Source organism: Motacilla alba, chromosome 5 (assembly GCF_015832195.1).
Source record: "Motacilla alba alba isolate MOTALB_02 chromosome 5, Motacilla_alba_V1.0_pri, whole genome shotgun sequence".
Taxonomy (NCBI): domain Eukaryota; kingdom Metazoa; phylum Chordata; class Aves; order Passeriformes; family Motacillidae; genus Motacilla; species Motacilla alba.
The window spans coordinates 47,707,565-47,731,528 of record NC_052020.1 but is presented as its reverse complement, the minus strand read 5'-3'; the positions used below and the strand labels follow the sequence as shown (position 1 = coordinate 47,731,528).

General features: G+C 40.7%; 1 protein-coding gene across 5 annotated transcripts in view; it reads left to right on the top strand.

The window, feature by feature from the left end:
- SYNE3 (spectrin repeat containing nuclear envelope family member 3) overlaps positions 1–23,707 on the top strand; it is a 66,641-nt gene extending 42,934 nt beyond the window's left edge. For 4 of the 5 annotated variants that reach the window (XM_038137254.1, XM_038137252.1, XM_038137256.1 and 1 more), the window contains exons 17-18: positions 375–413; positions 11,795–23,707. In XM_038137254.1, coding sequence (XP_037993182.1) covers positions 375–413; positions 11,795–11,992 — 237 coding nt within the window. In that variant the 3' untranslated portion in view covers positions 11,993–23,707. The remainder of the gene's footprint in view (positions 1–374; positions 414–11,794) is intronic. The other variant, XM_038137253.1, reaches the window with a different exon arrangement.
- The last annotated feature ends 257 nt before the right edge of the window (positions 23,708–23,964 follow it).

Here is a 23,964-nt window from a genome sequence, read left to right as displayed (position 1 = left end):
AATGCATGGAAGGTAAGCATGACTTTTATTAATAAAGAGCACATTTCTGTGTTTGCCATCGATTGTAATGACTCGTGGTTTGTTAACCAAAACCTTCTGTAAGCATTAACATAGTCAATAGGTGTCAGTAAAGTCAAAGCTATTGCTGGGAGAACTGCTCCTCTGGTTCATGTAGTCAAGAACCTAAAAACATGTCATCTTTCTGCCTAATGTTGTTAAAAAGCCCATTAAAAAAATCTCCTGCTGGTTCACTCTGTCCAGGTGACCATGAATATGAAAGAAACATCCCCTGTGTGGTGAATACTCATTTACAGGCTCCTCTGGGGTCTTAACTTCATGCTTCTTTTTTTTTTTTTTTTCTTTCTTTTAAACAGAGTGCTGGATCTTTGGAGGAACCAGACAGATTCAGAAAGGCAAGACAGTTTCTTATTATTAAGCAAAAAAAATGTTTGACCAGACATTTTGCAGAAAATGGTTTTAAACTTTTTTCAAGATTCCTGAAATCAATTTGCTTATTAAGAGCCACTCTTAAAGAATTTGTTGATTCTCTCCAAATTTTTAAATGGAAAAATATTCCAGAGTTTTTACTCTTGAACTAGGCTTACTATATCTCTAGAAGCTAAATATCCATCTTCTGGGTGAGGAGGGAAACTCAGTTTTTATACATCTACATGCTCTATGAATTTAATTCATTTTTCAAAGAGACTAAGGAAGAGACAGAATATCTCTCTAAAGGATTTAGTGGTTAAGTGCCTAAAATAATTTTGAAAATGGGACTTCTAATTCTTTAGACACTTCTGAAAAAAAATTCTTTGGATCAATCAGCCCACCTTCTTTCTAATGCAGAAAGCCAGAGAAAGTCAAGAGATTTGTGTAATGCTATTAGACTAAATCCTTATTCTAAGCAGTAGAATTCCTCCTATGATGGATTTTCTTTTTGAAGTGATGACATAAGAAACAGAGGCAGTACAGGAGATGATAAGGAGAAGCTAAAAGAAAACAAAATACTGCCAGTTTCTTATTAAACCAAGCAGCACTTCTGATCCCATTTTCATAAAGTCAGCAAATTTTCCTGTCACAATTTGCTTTGTTTATAGAAGCTATTCTGCTTTGTACTGTCATCTCACTTTCCATTTGTGTTTAGAAGGAATAGAATAATGCTTTGTTTGCCCAACACAAAGGAGATTGGATGAGTAATGTGTTGCAGGATCATAATCACATAGTCATTCTAAGGTAAATCAAACCCTCGATTTCTCCTGGTGCAACGCCTCTGTAGAAGACACCAATATTTAAAGGGTGCAGTACAGTGTGCTTCAAGCATGGCCAGAAATCAAGACTTTCCTCATTCTAATGAGATATTCCTCTTATTCTCAAATGTGGAGTAGCAGCTCCAATATTTTTACCCAGCAAAGTACTGACCAGTTTTAAGGCAGTTCTCACACCTTCCTCAATAGTTTTGGCTGCAGTTCAGCCTTGCTAGAGACCCCCAAAGACTTTCTGTTCTTGCCTGTCTGGCTCAGCATTAATTGTTTTAGCCAGTAAGGTCACCAGAATTCTTCAGGCTGGAAAAACAGTATGACATTTTAATACTTGGTGTAGAGGCAGCCAAACATTCAGTAGTGCTTCTTTTCCCTAGAAGAGGCTCACAGGAATATTCCAGAAGACTGACCAGGGAATTCTCTGATTTCATGTTGTTTGGTTGGGTCAAGTTGTTTGTAGAGAAAAACAAAACAAAAGCTTTAGGCATAAGCATGTCTCCAGGACAGTTAGATGCCATTTTTAATTTATCTGCCTCACCTGCCTTGGGGTACATGGTATTTATTCACCCTTAAATTCTCCAAATTAGACTAAAGCCTTCAGTTAACTTTCAAAGATAACTGGCTTAGCATAATGGCAGGCAGCAAACATTTGTCAATTAGGCCTACCCCACTCTGTGAGTTTTTAATAGCTACTGAACACAAAGAGAAACAGCTCAGGGTGGAAAGGACTGAAGAACTGAAATACCTCATAAGCATGAGGGAAATGGCTCCCATTGCAAATCACTTGTTAGTGCAGTTTCCCTTCAGCCAGTACAGATGTTGCTGTAATTTATACCCTGTTCACTTCAGTGAGATTTCGCTGACCTCAGGGCTTTTATTCTCTGTTTAAACAGTAACACTACAACAAGAATCCAAGTGCTGGAAGCAAAAGTGTCTTTTTTTTTTTTTTTTTTTTCATTCAGGCTTTATCAGGATGTGAGACAGTATTGCCATAAGATTTTTGAGCACCACTTAAGAGACCCAGAAAATAATGTTGATCCCTTTTGGGTGTATCACTGTTGGGCCTAAGAAAAGAGGAAAACCAGGCCAACTGCAGAATTCTAGGCCATGCTGTTTACTTTAAATTCAGATTTAACACTTAAAATGTGGCTAGAAACAAAAGACTAAGCAAAATATTTTTGTATGCATGAATATTTTTCAAAGCTATGGTAAAGGAAGCCAACTGCCTTGAAGAGAATGGCTGATCTCAGGAGTTGGTATCTGCAGGAAGTGCAGATGGCTGCATCACTGTGCTTGCAATAACCAGTGAGTTTGCATAAAATAGGATCAGGTTGTCTCTAATTTGTCAGCTCCCTCATGCTCTTGAGTCAAAATCAGCAGAAGTGGCAGAAGTTGAGGTATGTCTGGAGTGCTCTCTGCTTTTTGCAGCACAAGGTCCCCAGTGACTCTGCTTGTCTCTCCTCTTGGAGCTGTGAATATTTTGCAGCAGCAGCAGATCAACATGGAGAAGGGGAAGACCCAGCTGCAACCATTCTCATTTGACTGCATTCTGATTTTATTCCATTTCTAGCCTACATGGCCAAATGTAGGGCAGAATAGAGCCTGCTCCATGTATAGTAATGTGCTTTTTTTTCCTAATCATTCATCCATTGCCGAGGACATGCCCCTGCCATCAGTGCCCTTAGGAGCAGAACAGCCTAATGGTTGTGATGTGAGTGACTTCTTGTTGATTAACAAAAAGCAGTTGCAGGAAATTGCACGGGCTGCAGTGAATTTTTAGCAGGTGCCAGTGACAGCCAATGTAGATGGATATTTCTGCAGGGTACCTAGCACACTCAAGAACATAATCAAGCAAGTGCTCAATAATAACTATGATAAATATTACTTTCAAAGGTTGGCTCCCAGCTACCTGAAAATATTCCACGAGCATTCTTAGCATAAATAGGAAGTCAAAGGCTCATTATTTACAGGTCTAGGTAGCACTGTTTGATTTATTTTCTCAAGTTCTCAGAGTAATTACTTCCTTGCTAAACAAACGATCTGGCTTTATTGTTTGTACAAACAAAATAATTAGAATTCATTACATCAGTGGTCAGCTAATTGCTTCCTTTGAGATTCTGCTAAGAGTAATCTCCTGTAACATACAGACAGAAGGAACATGTAATTTAATCTTATTTAGAGACACCATTGATCTGGAGTCAATCAAATTAATGCAGTCATTCAGGAAACTGAAACCAAGAGCTGCCACAGCTTGCCAGGAAGAAAACAGTACTGTGGTCTGCTCTGCCCAAGTGCAGATATGATGGGAGTTCCTCATGGCAGAAAAGCACAGCATTCAGTGGTAGTGCCTGTGGTAGTGGTGCCTCTCTACTGAAAGTTTTTCCTCAGGTCCTGCTAGGTGTTACCCACTTGAAATCTTCTGCACAATTACAGTCTTAGTAAAATGAAAAACGCTTATTAAAAAGTATCTTTTAATATCTCTGCATTATTTTTTTTTCATCACTCTGCCTATAAGCCTGTGCTTACCTGTTTTGGGAATGATACCATGACCCAAACACAGGATGAATGGCATCTTCGCATTTAAAATTAGCCGATAGACTTATTTGCTCCCTACAAGGATGTCTGCTCAGAAAGGAAACTTAGTCAAAAAAACCCTAAAAAACCCCACCTCCTGACTGCCCATTCCTAACTCAGACCCCCTGTTAAGTATGCTGAACCAGGTAGCAGCATCCCCTTTCTTTTCCAGCAGGCTCACAAGCTTCCTTTTACATTACTGCACCTCGGAGACTCCCTGCCCTGTGTGCTCTTATTTCTGTAGGTTTCAAGTCATTTTCCAATTTACATTAGAGTGTCCCCAAATGTTAGGTATCTGGGGCACTTTGTTTGTTGTTTATCTGGTGCTGCCACAGCTGTGCCTTGCCTGGGCTCTCTGCCTGCAGCATTGCTGGTGCAAGGAGGAGAGCCATCCTGCTCCCCAGGACACCTGGTTCTTACTTTCTTTTCATGCTTGTGTGGTATTCCTTAGGCAGGTGGTTTGTGCTCCTTGTTTATGTGAAGAGATGTGTCCTTTAGCTGCAGTATGTGCAGATTTTAACCAAGGAGATAGCTTAGAATGATTTTCTCAGCAGATATAATTTTATGTCCTATCTGAAAGGTAAAGAGAGAGAAATTTTTTTGAGCAATAGCAGAATGTAATTTTCAATGTATACCTGAAAAAAAGTTTTTAACACAGCTATAAAAGGCACTGTAAGAAAAACATTTCTGATCATAACCTCTAATTTTTATACCTATTATTTATTTAAAAGTAAGCCATCACATTTTTGAAGTATTTAAATAAAATGCAAATATGATTAAATTATGTATAGTGACCTCTGAAGTTTAAGAAAAGTTTGATCTTGACTTGAGAGAAGTCACTTGAGAGAAGTTTCCAGCAAAGCAGCTGGAAACATACATTGTTGACATGATAAACCAGATTCTGATGTCAGTAACTTCTACAAGTTCCAGAACATTATGACTTTCTTTCAGTTTTTATTCTTTCTATGCTTATTTTAATTAGTTTATTTCAACTTGCAAGGATGAGTGGAAGTTGGGAATTGGGAGAAGTTGTTTTACTTGCCTGCCTTCCTGAAGATAGAAGACTAAGGTCTTTTTCTGCTGGCTTAGGTCTGGAGAATTCTAGAAATCAGTGCTACTTTAACAGATCAGGCTGTAGCTCTTGTCCTATGATATGCTCCTCCTGGAAACATGTCATGCTGTATATCCACACAGAAGCTAACCTTTATAAATCCATTTGTGTCACAGTAGCATATGGCACAGAGCTTAGTTCTAAGTGACTTTGCAGCAGAAATTCTGAAATACCCACCATATGTGGCTGCTGAAACCTCAGATACAAAATGCTGGCTTGTTTTATGTTTCTTTTAAATGAAGCCTCCCTGGAAGATTCTAGATTATCCCCCAACCATGGTGAGGTACCCCAGAATCTACCCTAAGGAAGAAAACAGTCTTTAATTTGCCTATATACTTACCTATTTACATGCATATGCTTATGCATTTCAGAATTGAAAGAAACATTAGGGTTGCAAAGTCAAGCAGTCTGAAGATGGAAAATGTCAGAGCTAAAATTGCTTGTGTGGCTGCAGTTAACCTCTCTTCAGCATTCTGGTTCATTCTGATAGCTCTTTATGCAAAGGGGAATGGTAAGCACAGGGATCAATGGGGTCCCAGCCCCCCCCTTACTGATTCCTCACTGCTGGTTGCCTACCCTGGGCAGTGTTTGCTTTTAGGAAAATACAGCTCTGAACTCAGGGTCTCGCTGTCCTTTTGCAGAGGCCACGTAACCTCTAATCAACAGAGGCTGATCTTAGTTCCTGATATAGTTTATGGGATTGTGCTTTGCTCAGGAGCGTGTTGGATGCTCAATTCTGTGGTGACAGTAGTATCCAACTCCCCTAAATCATTTCCTGCTTGAGAAGGCCAGCTGTGATTTGCAATGTGTTGTTTATCTTGGAGAGGGACATTCATGGCTCTGAGTTGAGAACTGATGGGAAGCTCAGCTCCAAACAATCTCACACTGAGGTAAAAAAAACAATTTCCTTTGATTTGAGAGAGCAGCCTGTGATCCCCCTGGAACTGATCTCTTGTTGTCAATAACCTGCCTAACAGCTGAGGAAGTACCCAGTGGGATCTCTAGGGGCAGAAACTCAGAGGCATAATGCCCCTGATAAGGCAGCTGCTTCACCAAAACAAGTGGTGGTGCTTAATGCTCCTGTCCAGGCATACTCCTCTCCAGGATGAAAGGAATGTATGGCAGGCTGTTGTTTCAGCCTTCCTGGCTGCTCTAGTTATTTCCAGAGGAATAGCAAAGTGTTAGAATCCTTACCTGTGTAGGTGATCCTTTCTAAGGCCTAGCTGTTCTTCCTGTTAAGAAGTTCTTCCTGTGTCCTTATTGCTGTAGTTTAAGCCCAGTATGTTGTGACCTTCCCACTGTGGAGGTAGGCCTGGATTCATCCTGCATAGGCATTTAATTTAGGGTTTCACATCATCATGAATTTTTCTGAGAGCACAGATGATGGTTGACTCTCCATCTCTTGTTGTAGAATGAACCAGGAGCCAGGTTCAAAGCTAACACGAAGGATGTGCTCTTCATGCCAGCTGGAACTCCTTGCTGAAGAACATTGAGGACTCTGTGTAGTTTGTATAGGTTTAAGGGGAAACTGGACAAGTATCTGGAAGAAAGATTCTTCCAGATAGAAGACTGTTCTTCCAGAAGAATGTTAAACAGATGAACAAGCCCTATCAGGCTCAGGAAACTGCCTGAACTGAAAGTAGCTGGAGGCTGAGAATATTAATTTACATAATTAATTTATGCTTGCCTTGCTACCTACGCATCTGTGCCAACTGCTGTAGAATAGAGGATCCTCGGGCTGGGTACAGCTGTGGCATGAAGTGGAATGGCTGCTGGTGTCTGTGTGTTGAGACTGTGGGACACCAAGGCACTGGTCTCTTTATCCCTAGGTAGAGCAGGAGTTTTCAGGCAGCAGTGCATTTCTCAGGAAATACTCTGAGGTAAGAGGAATAAATCCAGACCAAATATTTTTTGTCTGCTAGATGACTGACTCAATGGTGCAGGTATGATTTTTGTCAGGCATGCTGGTGACATACAAGCAGCAGCAAAACCCTGCTAATGAGGCTGGAATGAGATGCTATATTGCTCTGCTCTCTCAAATAGCTAGATTAACTGTGTGTTTTCTTATATCCTGGAATGTGGTCAATAGCAAACCAGGGGGGCACTGATTTTTAGTAAAACACTTCAGCAACTTACACAGGAATATTCTTTAGCAAGTTCTGAAGTGCTTTTCTGCTGTTTCCCATCCAAGTGATTTTTCACGGTGTGTTTGGCCAGGAGTTATTAACTGCAAACAGATTGAGCTCCTGAGGACTCCCTGATCTAAACTGATGCTTGTCATTCAAATGCCCCAACATGAATCAAGTACAAATGTGAATTTTCACAGCCAGTGCAATTCATTTGGAACAAGCATGCATTTAGCATTACACTAAACACAGCCGTCCACCCCTTGACAGTCCTTGCTTGTCCTGGTATTTTGTGGGAGAAGGGGGAGGACATTTATTCCTGACAGTGAACTTTAAAAGTATATTTTCCTTTTAAATGCCAACCTATTCCTTTTCCATGTGTGTTTCAAAAATATCTCTGACACTTTGGCTCAATACCCAGGTATTCCAACTGTTATTCTAAGATGGTGGAAATTAAAATTCTGTTGACTTCACTGGAGCTTTGCCAGTTTTTCTCAGAGGAAGATTTGATTTCAGGGTATTTAGTGGAGCCTATATCTGACACATGCACTGCAGGCACAGTGGGTGCTGGGTGGTAGCTGTACTGATGCCAGTAGCTGGAGTGATTGGGAAAGGGAAATTCCACTGTGTAGCAAGGGTTGTGGTTCCAACCTTCTCATCTTTCTCATAATCAGCCTTCCATCTCATATGGAAATGATATATTGAAACTGTCTCTTGCAAAGGTAGAACTGGGTTAGGCTGTCCTTTTCATACCCTGAGTGATGTGGTAAAGGGTTGGAAGTGTGTACTGACTATAGGACCCTGATCACTTTGAGTCCAGTAGAGCAGAGGTTTGTACCTTGGCCTCTTGAATTTCCTGTTGGGGCCATGGTCTCAGCTCATTACATCCTGAAAGCATCTCTTTTTCACATCACGCATCTAAAAGAATATCTTGACTTAGTAAAATGGAAGAGCTATTTTTTTCATACTCAGAAAAGGAGTCAGTGCCTCAAATTTTCCATGTGTTTTCCAAATGTATCATCTTTCCTATTAAAATTTACTGTGTCTCCTTCAATTTTTTTATCGTTTAACACCTCTCATAGTTACACACAAAAAAAAACCCCAGAAAAACCACAAAAACCACCCAAAAATCACCAATTATTCCAGCAAGCACAAAGCAATGGAACTAATGTAGGTTTCATGTCACAACAACTTGGGCATATAACTAATGAATCCATTTGTAAGATACCTGCTGACCTCCACAGACAAGTAGTTCCTGATGCTGACTTTATTCAGTTGTTCCTGTGCATAATCCCACTGCAGACACTGAAATTAATGATAAATCTCCTGGGGATTTCAGTGTGTGCAGGTTGAGGCCCTCATTTATTAAGGGTTTATCATTGCAAATTTGCTGAAAACACCGAACCCTCACAGCTCCTGTGGGCCTCATTTTCAGTCCTGCAGAGGCATCATAATACCATGTTTGCTATAGCTGAGTCATTCCCATGACAACAAATGGAGTCTAAAATACAACACTCTGACCTTGCTGTGTGATCAAACAAAACAGAGAAGCTGGGCATCGAAGACAAAAGTTCATTGAACACAAATACCTATAAACCCAGCAAGCAGGTGGGAGAGAAGCAGCAGATAAAGAGAAAATATTTCTCCTTCTCTGAAGTTTTGCCCCAAGGTAACTGTCTGTCCACAGATTTTTCTAATGCTAGGAGCTGCTATGGTTAGCTTGAGTATCCTCCTCTGCAGAAAGCTCAAAGGAGAGCAAATGAAAGCTTGTTAATAAATCCATTTTGCATTAATTCTTTCTGGAGGATGAGCTGTGAAAAGGAATACTATTTTACAGCTTCTTCCAGGGTATCTAAAAGCAAGGCACTTTGAGAAATGGGATGAGATTGAAATGTTATTTGAGTTATTAATAGTCTTTGCTATAGAAATCAAGGCAGACTCAGTGAGCTGCTCTGAATCAAATCCTGGATTGGTAGAAAAATCAGGGTAGGAAAAACAGTGGCTAACTGGCAGTGTGGTCATCACAGGAAACCAGTGACAGGCCTGAGTGACCATAAGATATCTGCTGCCTGGGCTGTGGCAGGAACAAGGCACAACTGGAAATATCCACATTTCCCCCAGTTCATAGGCAGAAAGTTGTAACAGGGAAGAGATGTGTTGCAGCTGGCATGGCAATGAAAGAATAGTTTCAGATTGAAGTAGCTTTAAAAACCAATTCTAAAGGTTTGACAGCAGTAAAACAGAAGTTTTAGGTGTTGCTAGGAAGATGGTGGTCCTCACAATTGTGTCAGTGAGAGGTGGATTTCTAAGTCCCAGTTTGAGTTTGTGAGAACATTTTTGAGGATTCCAGTTGGAGTGAACTATTGAACTCTCAGGATCCTACCCTGTAACAACATCAGCATTAAGGCTTACCGTGCCTTAGGGGTAGGACAAAAAGCATGGTTTGGATTGTCCCCATGCAGAATTAACTCAAATTGGATCTTCCACTGACAGAACTCCACTGTTAATATCTACAAACTTGCTCGTGGATTCTGGAACCTGGCAAGGGTCTTTTTCCTTACAGATAGAGCACTTTGATAAATGTATTTGTCATATTGCTGCTTCTTATGGATGCAATGAAGAATTAAGAATGAGAAATCTTTGTCAATGGAAACAGAACTGTGGATGACAGTGCACTGGTTTGCACTGAACACACCAAGAAGTGGCTGATTCATGGCATTACAGAGACAAGCCCAGGGAGCTCCAACCAAGAGCTGCGGCTGCTGCTCTTGTGCGTAATAGATTTAGCATTGACTATAAACACAAAAGACCCTCCAGCCCATAGGTAGATGATATCCAGGGGGAGGAGAAGGAATTCAGGTCTGGACTAGAGAAGGGAAAGTCTCATTAGTACAGCTACTTATGCCTTGTACTTTGAGAACAGGTCACAGTGGGAGCAGATGATACCTGTGAGGCAGCCAGGTTGGTGAAGCTTTGATTTCATGGGTAAATAATCACCAGGGAACTTGCCCAGTGGTGCTCAAAGTCAGTGCCACTCACACCCTGGCATGTAAACTTTATCCACTGACAGTTCCAGTGTCCAGGGACGTGAGTTTTCCTTGGCCTCAGCAAACAAATTACAACCCAGGTACTGTGGGCCAGAAATGATAGAGCAAGCAGCTGTTACTCTGCTGCCTCTACATCTGCCTGACACAATAATTCTATCTCATCAGCCATTCAGTATAATGGAAGCAAACCAACTACAACAGAAGGGTTTTGCAGCACAACTGTCTCGTGATGTGTAACTGCAGCTGTATATTTACCTTTGTAATTAATTCTGTAGGCATTTATATGGAGCTACAAGGGACTGAGTAATTTAGAAAGCAGTGGAAGAGATCATTAAAAATAGCAAAAGGCATAATTACTTTCTTCTACTGTCAGTCTCCTCCATATCTTCTCTGCTGATGTTTCCCATAGATAGTTTATATTCATTACATTACCTTCTTATCAAAATTATCTCAAATTTCATTTCCAGGTCGGGAAAAAGGCAACAGTGCTATAGTGGGACAAAGGCATTGCCTGTAAAACACCCCATAGTGAGCAGAAGCCCTAATTTTGCTTCAGGACTGACATTGCCTGTGACTTGAACACAATAAATTGATTTCTTTTTGTGGAAAACGTGGGCCCCACTCCAATGGATGTTCTGTGCTGACATTTATGATGTAGGCTGGTACCTAATGTAGCTGATTAAGAACTGTATTTATGTTCATTGTATAAATCCTTGTTTGATGAAATAAGTGGGTTATTGAGCCCTTTTTATCAGATTTCTTTTCAAGAGAGTTGATTTTTTTTTTTTTTTGGAAACTTACACAGTTCAGCTCATTGGCAGGAGTTACCCAGGAATCTTGCCAGTGGAAATCTCGCTCCTTGATTAATCTTTTCTGAATTTTGTAGCCATAGATATATTCTCTCCTGGTCATGCTAAAACAGATCAAATTTATGAGGTTAACTGATGTACTCTAGGTTTGCACCAGTATAGAGCAAGGTGTAATGGGACTCCTTTGTGTGTGTCCCCAAGGGCTGCACAGAAATAGGTGTGGCTTTAATGTCTCCTTCACGATCAGTATTGTGTTTCTCTCATTCTTCTGCATCACATAAAGTTTTAAGCTGGGCCTGGTAAGGTATAAGGTATACTGAGGCAGGCTGCACTGTGCAGCCTTTTTTCTGACCTCCAGTCTTGTAGAGCCCAAAGCCAGTGCATGGTGCTGCAGGGCAGATGACTAGGGGCTGGATGAGCTGCAAATGAAGTTGCTTTGTGCTGACCAAGAGCAGAAGCTGCTCCTCTCTTCCAGGCAGCAGCACTTTCATTGTACTGACTGGAGAGCAGCAAACCCAGACCTTCTGTGCCGTATGGCGGCTGTCAGGGCCTTGGGCATAAGCATGTGTGACCACCACTTGGGAAAATGGGCTTGGAAGCAATTATAGAAAGTTTCTAGACAGTCAGCAGTGTTTTTTCTTCTAGAAAACAACAGTTTCCAGCAGGGAATTCTTGAAAATAGTGAAATATTTTCCTAAAAGACATAATTTAACTTCAGTCAGCTTCAGTGTGCCCAGCACCTAGGCTGGGTCCTAGGCCAAGGACAACAGGGGCTGTTCTGACCTTCTCCCTGGCAGTTTGATGTATTTGAAGTAGACCTCCCCAGCAATGCGTTTTCCTGAGCTGCTCTTTGGTTTGTGTTTTCCAGAAGCGCTCCGGAGGCGTGTGCTCGTACCTGCGTCGCGTGTGCCGGGCAGCGCTGCCCCTGCAGCTGCTGCTGCTGCTGCTGCTGCTCCTGGCCTTCCTGCTGCCCCTGGCAGAGGAGACCCACAGCTGCACCCTGGCCAACAACTTCGCTCGCTCCTTCAAGCTGATGCTGCGATACGAGGGCCCGCCTCCGACATAACTCCTGGGCACGGCACGAGGTGACGGCAGAAGGGCAGACTCTGTTTTTAACTGCAGCTAACGTAGATTTTAGGGCTTCTAGCACGGCTATCATGCCAACGGGATAGATCACATAATGCAACATAAGATTAATCCACTTTAATCAGGTATTTGAGTAAAATTAATATTTTTACAGGTTTTTTTATTATTGTATTTATAATATGTATATAGAGATTGTCTATGTGTATGTATGTACATATATATATATAAAAAAATACATACCTGTGGTCAAACAAGCAACCACCATCCACTCATCCACTGTTTAAAGATAATTCTGCAATGTTTCTGCCATCTTTCAGCAAGCAATGCTAAAGGATGGTGTTGTGGGATTTTCTGGGTGATTTTTAATGTCTGGGTCATTTTTAATGTTCTGGTTTACAACTGAAGTCAGAGCAAGTATGAGAACATGTGGTCATGCACCAGAGTGTAAACTGGAGAGCAGGCACAGTAGAATCATGAGTGGTTGACATTCAGCCCAAGGAAGATTTGGACTTTTCTCTTTGAAATCTTGAGCTGATTTTTCAGTATCTGGATACAGGGATTGCAGAAGCTAATAGAAATGTTTCTACTGACTTCAGTAGGAGTGGGAGTGGACCTCCTCTTGTTCTTATTTTTTACAAGATTTATTTTCCAATTACTGTATTCTCCAGCCCACCTGAATCAGGAGAGGTGGAATACAGTGGGAATAAAGCTAGGAAAAAAGAAAAAAAGAATATATTTTTTTAGTATCTCTCTAGCAGGAGAACTTTTAAAATCAGGTCATAATTTTCTGAACAAATTTGTGAGCAGTGAACAAAACCTTGTATCACCAATCTTGTCTGTAAAAAAGAGTAGAGTTTTTTTTTTTAGATTTTTGTGTTTGTGGGGTTTTGTGGTTTGGTTTGTTGGGATTTTTACTTTATAAAGAGGCATTTGGTAACGGATTATAAAGCCTGAACAGTGGGATGCAGCCTGGCTCAGTGTCAGTAAAGCAAAAGTTGGAAGTACTTTAATAATACCACCCTGGAATGAAGATTCCTACCTAGGATTCTTTTGTATTAATGGTTTATTGAAATTGTGTAAATTGATTGTGTCAAAGACAGCCAAGCATAGATTTCTATGTAATCTAAACTCTAAAATTATGGCAACTTGTCATTTATTTACTTAACCCTATGTCTGATTTATCAAATTTTTGAATGTACATTATACATTGCCTTTAATGTAAAAGCAGTTCTCACTTCAGAGTGATGAAGCCATTCTTAGTGGTGTTTTACCTAATTGACTCTTGAGAGAAAAGGTAATTTCTAAAAATTTATGCAATTTCTGAGAGCTATCCCTTATTGTCTCATGGTTTTAACTACAGTAGTAATCATGAAAAAAAAAACAACCAAAAAAACCCAAAACAAAACAGAAGAAACAGTTACTTTCCCTCTCCTGGCTACCTTGTAGGAGGAATTTCTCTTCTGTGTATCACTATGGGGTACTTGGTGTTGTTTTCTGCATAAGGTCTAAAATAATATTGTAGCTGACAGGCTGAAGGAGGAAGGCACTTATTAAACAAAATCATTAAAGTTCTGTTCAAGAAGCAAACTTGTGTAGAATCAGGAGGCATAACAGCATGGAGCTCAGTTTAGGCACAGGATTAGGAGAGCACGCAGTGTGAAAGAGGAGCAGCTAAACATAGAGAGGAGAGGTGTCCATCACTTTGTAAAGCCCTAGAAAAGGAGTCACAATTAACACAGAGGACAAAAGCACAGGCTCTGTGGAGGAAAACAATCTCAGAATCCTTTTGGCTCTCCTTCCCTTCTACAGTATTGGTAATATTGCATATTAAACAGCTTTTCTTCAGTTTTCATGGTTTAAAATGGGGCGAGTAAGAGGGCTTCTACCAGTGTTCTGAGGAGACTCTTCCACCACCAGGACTCTTGTCACTGTGTTCCTAATGTTTCTGACTATACTGGGTTTGCTAGGGTTGGATTAAAATGCCAAAAGTCTGCGAAAAATGTAAAGAGTGGAAATTAAAGAAGAGACAGCAGGGATGGTGCAGGTATCAGTCATAGTGCAAGGGGAGCATGGAACAGGAGCTGAGCTGATGTGGGTTAAAAACCTGGCTGTCAGGAGGCAGCAGAAGAGCTCTCAGAGCAGGCAGAAGGGACTGGAAGCAGAAAGGTGAGGAGAGTCCATGTATGCTGAGCAATAAGACATTCACTTTAGGAAGTGAAGGGAGGCCTGTGATTTCTTTCCTGAGGGAGCCAGATGGAGGGGAGCTATAATTTGTCAGAGAATGGGGCATATTAATTCCTTCCAGAATGGGGCATATTAATTCCTTCCTTGCAGCCATTCTTTCCAGTGGCAGAGGACACCTCCTCCTCTCCTGATTAGCTGTGCAAGTGCCGTGCACATTCCTCTAAAAATTGCTGCTAGCCCTGGGGGAAGAAACCCCTGTGGCTGCCCAGCAGGGAGTTAATCATCACACACATCTCCACGTCAAATTCAATCTTCCTTTAGAAAAGAAGTGTGGGGGAAAAGGGGCAGTAACAAAACCTGCTCTGTGTGGTTATGGATGTGTGTAGGTGTGCACACACCTTTCTGTGATGTAGCTACATTTGCTGATCTGGTCCAAGTGATGAAAGTAAAATACCAGTGAGAAAGTAAAAATAATGAAGAATAATAAAGCTGCAAATGGAAGTCAGTAGGGAGATAGAAAAGTTTTTTCTATGAAAGCCCAAAATCTTGCATCAGATTTCTTTCTGCCAAGCCTTTCTGATCTGGGTGATTTTATGGGTTCACAAATGTATTTGACACCATGGGAGTGTGTAACAGGGAGAAAAAAATTCTGCACAGGAGATCTTACAAGAACAATTGCATCATCACCTTGATGTTTCAGTGTGGTGGCAGGTTAAAAAAAAAAGAACCAAACAACTAAATTAGAAACACACTTTTGCTTCTGGGTTTGCAATCAGTTTATTCTGTAAGTCCCCTGTCTGTAATCTTGGAAAGTTTTGCTTTAAATCTCAGTCAATCCATTGTCATTAACTTAAATAATCTGAATATCTCACAGAAGTGATAAATATTTCTACTTCTTTGCAATGAAAACTATCCAAAGCACAGGACTTAAATGTTCATATCACTGAAAACAATTTAAGTCTTCCATAATGTCATTTACCTCACCTGTCCAAGGCCGGTGTGAGATTTTTCTGACAAAGAAAGAAATAAGAAAATCACAAAAGTAAGCTTGACATGTAAATGCAAAATTTACTTTCTTTTTTATTCTCTTGTGGTTCTTTTTGTTTCTGAAAAGCTTGCAGTACTGATTCCTGGAAGTGTGTGTAAATATTAATCAAGTCAGTAATTGGAATAATGAGTCCACCTTCCAGGAAACTGTATAAAGATCAGATTCCTCAAAACACAAACTAAATCCAAAGGATTTATTTTTTAAGGACTGGTTTCCAAACCAGTCCTTAAAATCTTGAGCACAGTTCCTCATCTTTGCTTACAGATGATTTGGTGGTTATACGCTCACTTTTGTGCCTATAAAATCCCCAGCTCATACATCTCTGACATCCAGATGTAACTGAGATGTGTTATAGCTCAGGTTCACACTGGGGCCACTGCCTTAAGCCTTCCCTTGCCAAAACATGGGATGCACAGAACCCTGGATGTGTCTGCAGCTGAGGACTTTCACTATTTTGCCCCGATATAGTTGCAGCCACAGTCAAAGGGTGCTAAAAGCCTCTGAAACATATGGAGTATGTTTGAGGTTGTGAGTGGTTTGTGTACCTGGCCTGCACTCCCTGCAGACACCCAGCCTGTTGCAGAGCTCTGTCCTAGCTCCTGCCTGCACTGTGGGACCCTGGAGCTGCTTGGCCACATTAATGACCCTGCAGTGCTGAAGGCAAAATACTGCACGCCACTGTCCATGCCTTACAGTAAGGCATTACCCAAAGGCACGCTCCAAACCCAACCTTTGGCATGAAAGCAAGCCTCATTTGTAAACTGTAATTGATTTTGAAGCCTGATGCTTTCCAGAGAATTTTCCATGGCAGCAATACATTGAGGTAGAAAATTGCTGTTGTGCCCCATGTCTATTAACAGCCCTTTCTCTGATTCCAGCCAGCACTTTAAATGGTATTAAATATTATTTATATATGCCCTCTCCAGAAATCCCTGTATGAAAAACATCTTCAGTTCTAAGCACGTACATTAAAAATGTTGTATTCCTCTTCTAGCACTCAATCTCCAGAGCTGTTGTGATTTCTACCAAGTGCTACTTAACTTGTGCTGACTGAGAGCCTTAGAAAACTCAAATATTTGAGGCTGTAAATAAAGCTACTAGGCTAACTAAAAAAAAAAACACTTAGTGGTCACTGAATAATTTGGACAGCTTTTAGAATAGCTTTTCGTTTCTCCTTAATCCATTTGTTTGGACTATGTGTGGACCTTGGAGAGAAGAAATGTCTCCAAAAATTGGCCATTCCTAGACAGACAGATGGTGATCTCTGCATATCAGAAGAAATAGTAATTTCTCTTTAGCTGCTCTAGACCTCAGGAGTTTGCTACATCTGATCTTCTTTCCAATATTAAATAGGGAATGTTTCACTTTGATGTGTGTGCATACACATCTCATTAGCACTAAAGAGATTTGAAGAGTGAGTTCATGTACAATAATTCTTTTAACTTCTGTCGACACAAGAGAGTTCATTGTCCTCTTTTCTTTAGGAAAAAAATAACCAAAACTGCTGTGTGACAGAGATTCCCAGGCCAAACAAAGCCTTTTGGAATAACTGAATATTACAGACTGAAACTAAATTATCCACCATAGGAAACTGGAAAAATAGTTTTGCCTTTCAGGAAATGCTGGTATAAAACCCCCAATAAACATGTCTTTGCCAGGCATCATAGATGTCTTTCAAGTCATAGGTTATGTACCCAGCTGGCTGTAAGGGCTGCTTTTGGAGAGTTTACTACCCCATGGACAGTAGGATTTGCTAGGGTGCAGCTGAAAACACATTTGTCCAGAGAACCTATACCAACTTCTTCCAGAATTGCTGGGGGCTATTGAGGATGTTCCTAGCAGCTCCCAGACCACTGACCTGCTCTGAGCCATTACAAGTTTATTGCATTAATTTATCTTGGCAAGTCTCAGAAACCAGTTTATTAAAATACTAAAGATAATATTTCTGGTGCAGGCAACATGATTCATTGAGAAATCAGTCTTATTACTTTTGCCCTATTTAAAAAAAGATATCTATTGGTTATACTGGAATATAAACAGGTTAGTTGTAGGTTTTGGGTAACTACAGGATGTTTTAGGCATGAGGCATTTTGACTTGTACATGTCCATTGTGGGATCATGTTACACTTGTTAAATGGTAAAACAAAGATTCTTGAATTAAAAAAACAAACAAACAAAAAACCACCAAAAACGGGAGGGAATAATTTGTCACACAGTTGGTTTTTTTATTATCTCTTTTCTATCCAATTTAAAACATGACTATGTGACTACCAGAGAGTTATCAAGTAGATCTGGAAAACAAGGAATATACATCAGAGTTCAAACTGTAACCTAGGTGGCACTTCAGTTCCCTAACCTGCTTCAGCAAATGCCAGATTTTACCTCTCTGTACCTGTGAGATAAGAACCCTCCTCCTAGTAAAGTGTGGGTAAGGTGAAACTGCACAGCTCAAGGTGCAGCATCCCAGTGGAAGCAGTTCTTCCAAGGCCAGCCTGATATCTCCATGCAAGAGGAACTCATAGGTCTGGCATAATGAGAGCAGTCCAGGACTAATGACACAGGCACAAGGGCTTTGCCATCCTGCTCTGCCAGACAGAATTTTGACAGTGGCCGTCAGCACAGTTCAGTTTCATGTCCCTGACTGTGGAAGGAGGCTCCCTCAGGGTGATTCACTCAAGCTGAGATTTGAGCCCTGGAAGTGTTTTTTTCTCTTCATTAAATACAGAAGAAACTGCTAAATTAAACCCCCACAGTGACAGGTTAATGGTAGGTGGTGGGTGCTGATGCTCCAGGAAAAGATACAGGAAATGCTGTTATAGATGGAAAGCTAGTCATGATGGTCTCTGTTCAATCCTCAGGAGGCAGAGATGCATTGTGGAACTGAGGTGGGACTTTTTCTGTTCCTTTTCAAGTAAATGTCAGGTTGTCTTTAGTCTTCTGGATTTTGGGAGCAAGCCTATTCAATGCCTTACTGAATGCTAGTGGCTTTCTGGCTTCAGAGCCATTTACACCAGCGAGTTCCACATTATTCCAAGTCGTGTGGTGAAGGTATTGCCCTGAACTGGTTTTGCATCAGAAACCTTTTGTTTGAGGAGTGGGGATGGTTTGATTTTCCTTCTTTTGGCCACTTTGTGTTAAATCCAAGGAAGCAGAAATACCAGCACTACCCTTTCCAGGCCACGTTTTATCTTTCCTTCTTTTATGAGAGCAGAGAAGATTTGACTTTGCTTCCTTTCCAAAGTAAATTATCCCAGTATTTTATTCTTCTTTTCCTGTTGCAGTTCTTCCACAGCCTAGGCCATTCCTATCACCTTAAGTGTTTCCAGTGGCTGTTCCTCCTCAATACCTAGAGCAAAAAATCTGGTCCAGTTTCAATAAGTTTAAAATCCAATAATTTCTTCTCCCATTGCAGTTCCTCCTGCAGATGCTCTGTCTGTTTCTGCAGTCCCCTGTGTCAAACCAGCCTTCATAACTATCTGGGGGGACTCCAGTCCTGGCCAGTCATTTCTTCCAAGTCTCCTGGCCATGTCCTGCCCACATCTGCCTTCAGTTTTGGCTCAGGGACCGCCCTTAATAGTCACATCTGCAGACAGGAGTGTGAGGGTGTCACTTAACAAACAATTATTAATAATGAAAGCTGTGCTATTAACATTGTTCATAACCTGCCCAGAGCCTTTTTCTCTTCTCCTCTCTAAGCAGGTTTTGATGTGTAATCCAATTTCTGTGTGCAGAAAATTGCCCCTCAGTCAGCACAGAGGGCTGGTGGTTCAGCTGCAGCTCTGTTACCCTCGCATTGTCACTGCTGGGGTAAGAGCTCCCAGGTGCTGCTCAGCCAGGGTCTGTGCCCTTCAGCTGCCAGGAGTGTTCCACTGTCATTGTTATACACCCTAAATAAGCCAGAACCCCTTTTTCTGACCTGGAAAAGAAAAAAAAAAAAGAAAGAAAACGAAAATGATCGCTTTTAACAAACTGATTTCACAACTCATTTATCAAGCCCTATAGCAAGCCATTTATTTTAGCTCCTTTTGGCTCCATGAAAAGCTGTGTGTTAAAAGGGAGAGGTGAGTTTGGAGAGCGGTGCCACTGCCCTCAGCAGCACTTTGTTGGGAGGCCTCCCTCTGGAACTCAGGGGTAGGAGCTGTTATTTCTCCTGAAGTGATTCCCACCTAAATCAAATTATTTCTTTTGTCAAGTCTAATAAGCACTGAACACCATAGACTTTGTTTCACTACGGATATGAATGAATGCCTCTGTATGGTACTTTCTGTTGCCATGAAATATATATATGTATGTATATATGTGTGTGTATGTATATACATATATATATATATATATGTAATGGGGAGTGTAATTATTGCTCTACTCAAAGAAAGGTGACATTCCACTTCAATGTAACTTTTAAGTGCAGCTTTTAAGAGAAACCGTGTCTTAAAGGGAAGCTGGAAGAGTTTAGAGGTACAGGTTGTAATGAGCTTTGATGAGACTTAATAAGCTTTGAGTTTGGGTTTCAGTCTTTAGGGTGAAAAGCACCCAAGATGATTTTTCCATCACATTCCCAGATCAAACCCTGTAAGAATTTAACCTGGGAGGCATTGCTTGAACACTGGCTGCTCCTGAAGGTGTTTGCATGTGCTATGTATGTGTCTGTCCTCAGACTCCAGCCTCCATTTTGTACATGAGCTCGATTGGAAGGCAAAACACACACCTTTGTCTTGCTCCAAGATCCTGATGGTAATTTTTGCCTCAGTAGATGTTTTCTCTTTGATCAGTGTGACTCTTTCAACTTTTTTTCCCTTTTAATTTGTGTTAACTGAGTTTATCGGGTGATTCCCCGAGGAGGAGGAGGGCACACTCCATCTGCCCAGCCTCAGAGCTTCCTTTCAGCAGCATGCCTTCTTCTCATTTGTTTACTTGACTGTACTGGACCACTGTGAAGCAATTACACAAGCAATAATGCAGGTGTTGCATTTTTCTGTCATTGCCTTTTGTGAGACATAACTCTTCATTGACACTGAAAAGTGGTAGGAGACCCAGAAGCTGCATTGTTGTTTACTGGCAATATAACCCATGTCCAGAGCTCCTGCAGAGGTCCTCCCTCCTCAGAGCAGAGGGCTGTCTTGGGCCCAATTTAATTCATAAGCCTGGATTTTAAACAGTTTTTGATCCCTTCACCAACACTCCATCAATCTTGCTTCCATCAGTTTTTGTGCTTTTGTTTAGTTTCAAGCTAGAAGAAAGTTTAATGTGCTAAGACTCCCATATAGGGTGAGTAAATATGCCATCTATTTCACAAAAATTACAACAAAATGAAGGGATTTGCGCTCACATTGAACAGAATTAAAAAGTTCTAACTGATAAATTAAATAGTTATTAAGAACAGCCTGGAGCAAAGTTTCTGCAATCAAACTGTTCTCTGCTTTTAATTTAAAAATCAGCAAATACTGAGGTACATTTTGCTGCCTTCTTTTAGAAGTGACCTGAAACTAAAATGTGAATTCTCCTTAAGGAGGTTTATTGATGTGAATCTAAATTTCACCAGCATGTCCTGTGTTAGATCACCTGCCTGTGGGCACAGGGAAAACCAGAGGCTGTTCACAAGAGAAACCCATATTATGAATGGTTTTAAAATTCTTCAGAGCTCCTATCCACTTCCAAATGTCAGTATTGGGGAGGATCCGAAACCTTCCTGTGAACCCTGTCATTTTGCATGTTGAAATCCTGGCTTGAATTCAGGTCTCCACTTCAGCTTTTGTAAATGTTAATATTCAAGTAGAACAAAAACCTTCGAGGCAATTACAGCATGAACATCTCTTCTAGTTTATGTATAGTAGCTGATAGCAAAGTCTGCAATAATAATCTGTGTTTATACATGTGCTGTACAATGTAACAGTTAGGTACAAAATGCCTTTTAACTGTCACAAGAAACTGACTGGATTGATGTCACTTTTTGCTTGTATGAATATAATTACTTGCCTTGCGGGGACCAGTTCCACTTTTGTCATGTTATTTACGATTTTTGAACAAAATTGTGATAAATTAGGCTCGTTTCTAAGATAAACAATGCTGGAGCCAAGCAGCTGTCTCTGGACATGTGCATGTTATCACAGCTGATATCAAGCCCAAGTCCGACTCCTTGCTTTGCTAGGACCTTTCTTTAACCTTTCAGGCTTATTCAGGGAAATGTGGACCACTCTATTTTCTTATTAAAAATATGGCTTTGTGAAAAGCTGAATTTATTTTTTAAATCCTTTCTTTTCTGGTTCAGAAAGACTGTAACAATCATATTTTTCTAAACTGCCTATTGCTTGTGTTGGGAAATTATATAGAGATATATATTTTGCTCTACAGATTTCCATGTACTTTTGAAACTCTTTGTTTTCATAGATAAATCCTCCTGTTTGCTAGAATTAGCTCAAAAAGCTGTAAGCTTCTGTACACTGACTCTGTGAAATTCTATAAAAACGCAGCTGCATCAAAAAACTGACTTTATGTTTTATGTAAATTGTTGGAGCTAAGTCATCCTGAGTGTTATGCCACGCAAGATGTACAAAAAGAAATCAGGTCATTGTTTTGAAAGGCTGGACAGTGTTATGTCACACTGCCTCAAAGTCCCAGATAAAAGTCCAGGACAGTTTCTGCTGGAAATGGTACCATTTTGGGCCCTCAGTTTGTAGTTTTTTTACACTGTTTAGAACCTTATTTGAAGACTACTCCCATGAAACTTCATGGGAAATATTAAAAATAAGAGTCTGTGGTGTGTGACTAGCTGTGATAGAATAAGGACCTTTTCTAATGAAGAACAGGGTCTTTTAAGTAGTTAAGAGGCTGTGATTTGAGTATTTCAGCACAACTTTTTGTGTTCTTTTCAGAGCTATGGACTCCTCCTGTGTATTGTGGATTTATTCCATAGCTGAAATGCCAGATTAAATTGATTTAAGCCCCATGAGCAGATGAACATAATAGAAAGCTGCAGTGAAATATTGCAGAAAATGGCCTGATTTCATTCTTCAGAGCAATAGTTAAAGTAACTCACAGCCTTGGCTTCTTTGCACCTGTGAAGCAGAGGCTCTTGTTGTGTACCTCAGCTGTGGTATAACATGGAAGGATTTCTGCTCTCTGCTTGGAAAATACTGTCTATTCCTCATTCTTGTCAAAGCATAATATTTCCCAAGTAAAAAAAAAATCTGATTCTTCAAGACTCATAGGGGAGTTAAGGGCCAGCTGGAACCTTCTGTGATCCAGCCATATTATTCCAAAAGTTTATCCCTTGATGACAAATAAAATATGATGTGACTTTGCTGTTTGCAAGTAGGATCAAGAGACTGGAAATTCATCACCCCATGCCCTTGCCTGTTCTGTGATGCTTCAGTGTTACCAATGAACTGTGTTGAATTGGATTATAAAATCAGAGTATTTTATTGCATGTGTCCTTTTTTGAAATGAAAATATAGTTGTATTTGATGTTGCAGTTACAGTGCAGTAAATAAACACATGTGCATTTCTTTTTAAGGACTTCTAGGTTATTTTGGGTGGTGGCTGCACATTTTTGCTGTGCTTTTTTCATACCATCAGAGTATTTGGGCTGACCCAGAAACAACCAGAACAAGTGAAGCAAGGATAAATTTGCTGCTTCTTGCCTCTCTGCTCAGGTATCACTGGAAGATGGCTGTGCTAAATGTAGCTACTTCATTCTAGTCCTTTGAGATTTAACAGAAAATGTCAGCTTTTCTGTAAGTTATTTAAATAGAATTCTACTGGACCTGAAGAAAATGTGAATTTACTAAATCATGTTCTGATTCAGGGTGATTTCTTATGGCATTGGCCCCTTACACTCTCTGTGGGTTTCTCCTCAATCCCAAAGCTGGTAAGACAAAGGGGAGTTTTTTTGTGAACCTTGGGTTTGAAGTTAACACCGATCACATGTAGTGAGCTAACAGTTTGTTGTGTAAGCACTGCTGATCTCTCTGAAGAGCAATCACTGCGGCATGTGTGTATGGATGCACAACTTTCACTAGCAGGTAATTGCTGGTTTCTTTCCTTAGTCTTTATGAGAAAAAATCTGCCAGTATCCCTGATATCAAAGGGCTCCACAGGCAGTCATTTCTGGACAAGTAGAAAACCACTACAATTTTTTGGTGAACCTGTGGGTTAGGCTCCCTGTTGCCTTTATGAACACATGGGGCTTTATGCAGCTCTTTGACTTCTCTCAGGCATTTGAACCTTGTGATCTCGTGCCTTCCTATGAGCTGTCTCCTGCTAAGCCCCCAAAAGTACAAACGCAGACACTTAGCTGATCACAGTTGGGTCAAGGTTGGAGCAGCAGCCCGAATTGCTCCTAGGAGAGAGCAGGGTAAAACAAGGCCAGGGCTGTAGGAAGAGCAGAGTGTCATGGTGGGACAGTCACATTCCCATTAGGGCTACAGTCGGTGCACAAAATAAATTTCTGGTTTTTGTTTTTTTCCTTTTCAATGCATTTTTTTCATCTTGCAGTTTGTTTTTGTGGAGCCAGAAAGTAGCCTGCTTTGTGTATATCAGGCCTCTTCTTCTGGAACCAGCAAAAAAACTTCATTTTGTCCCAGACTCTGTAGAGAGACCAGGAAAGGCCTTTGTCCAGCAGGGAGGAAAAGTGCCTATGAGCAGATAAAACAGCTCATGCTTGTATGGGGAAATGAACATTTTGTTGATCAGGTTTAGCCTGCAAACAACTTTACAGCTGATTG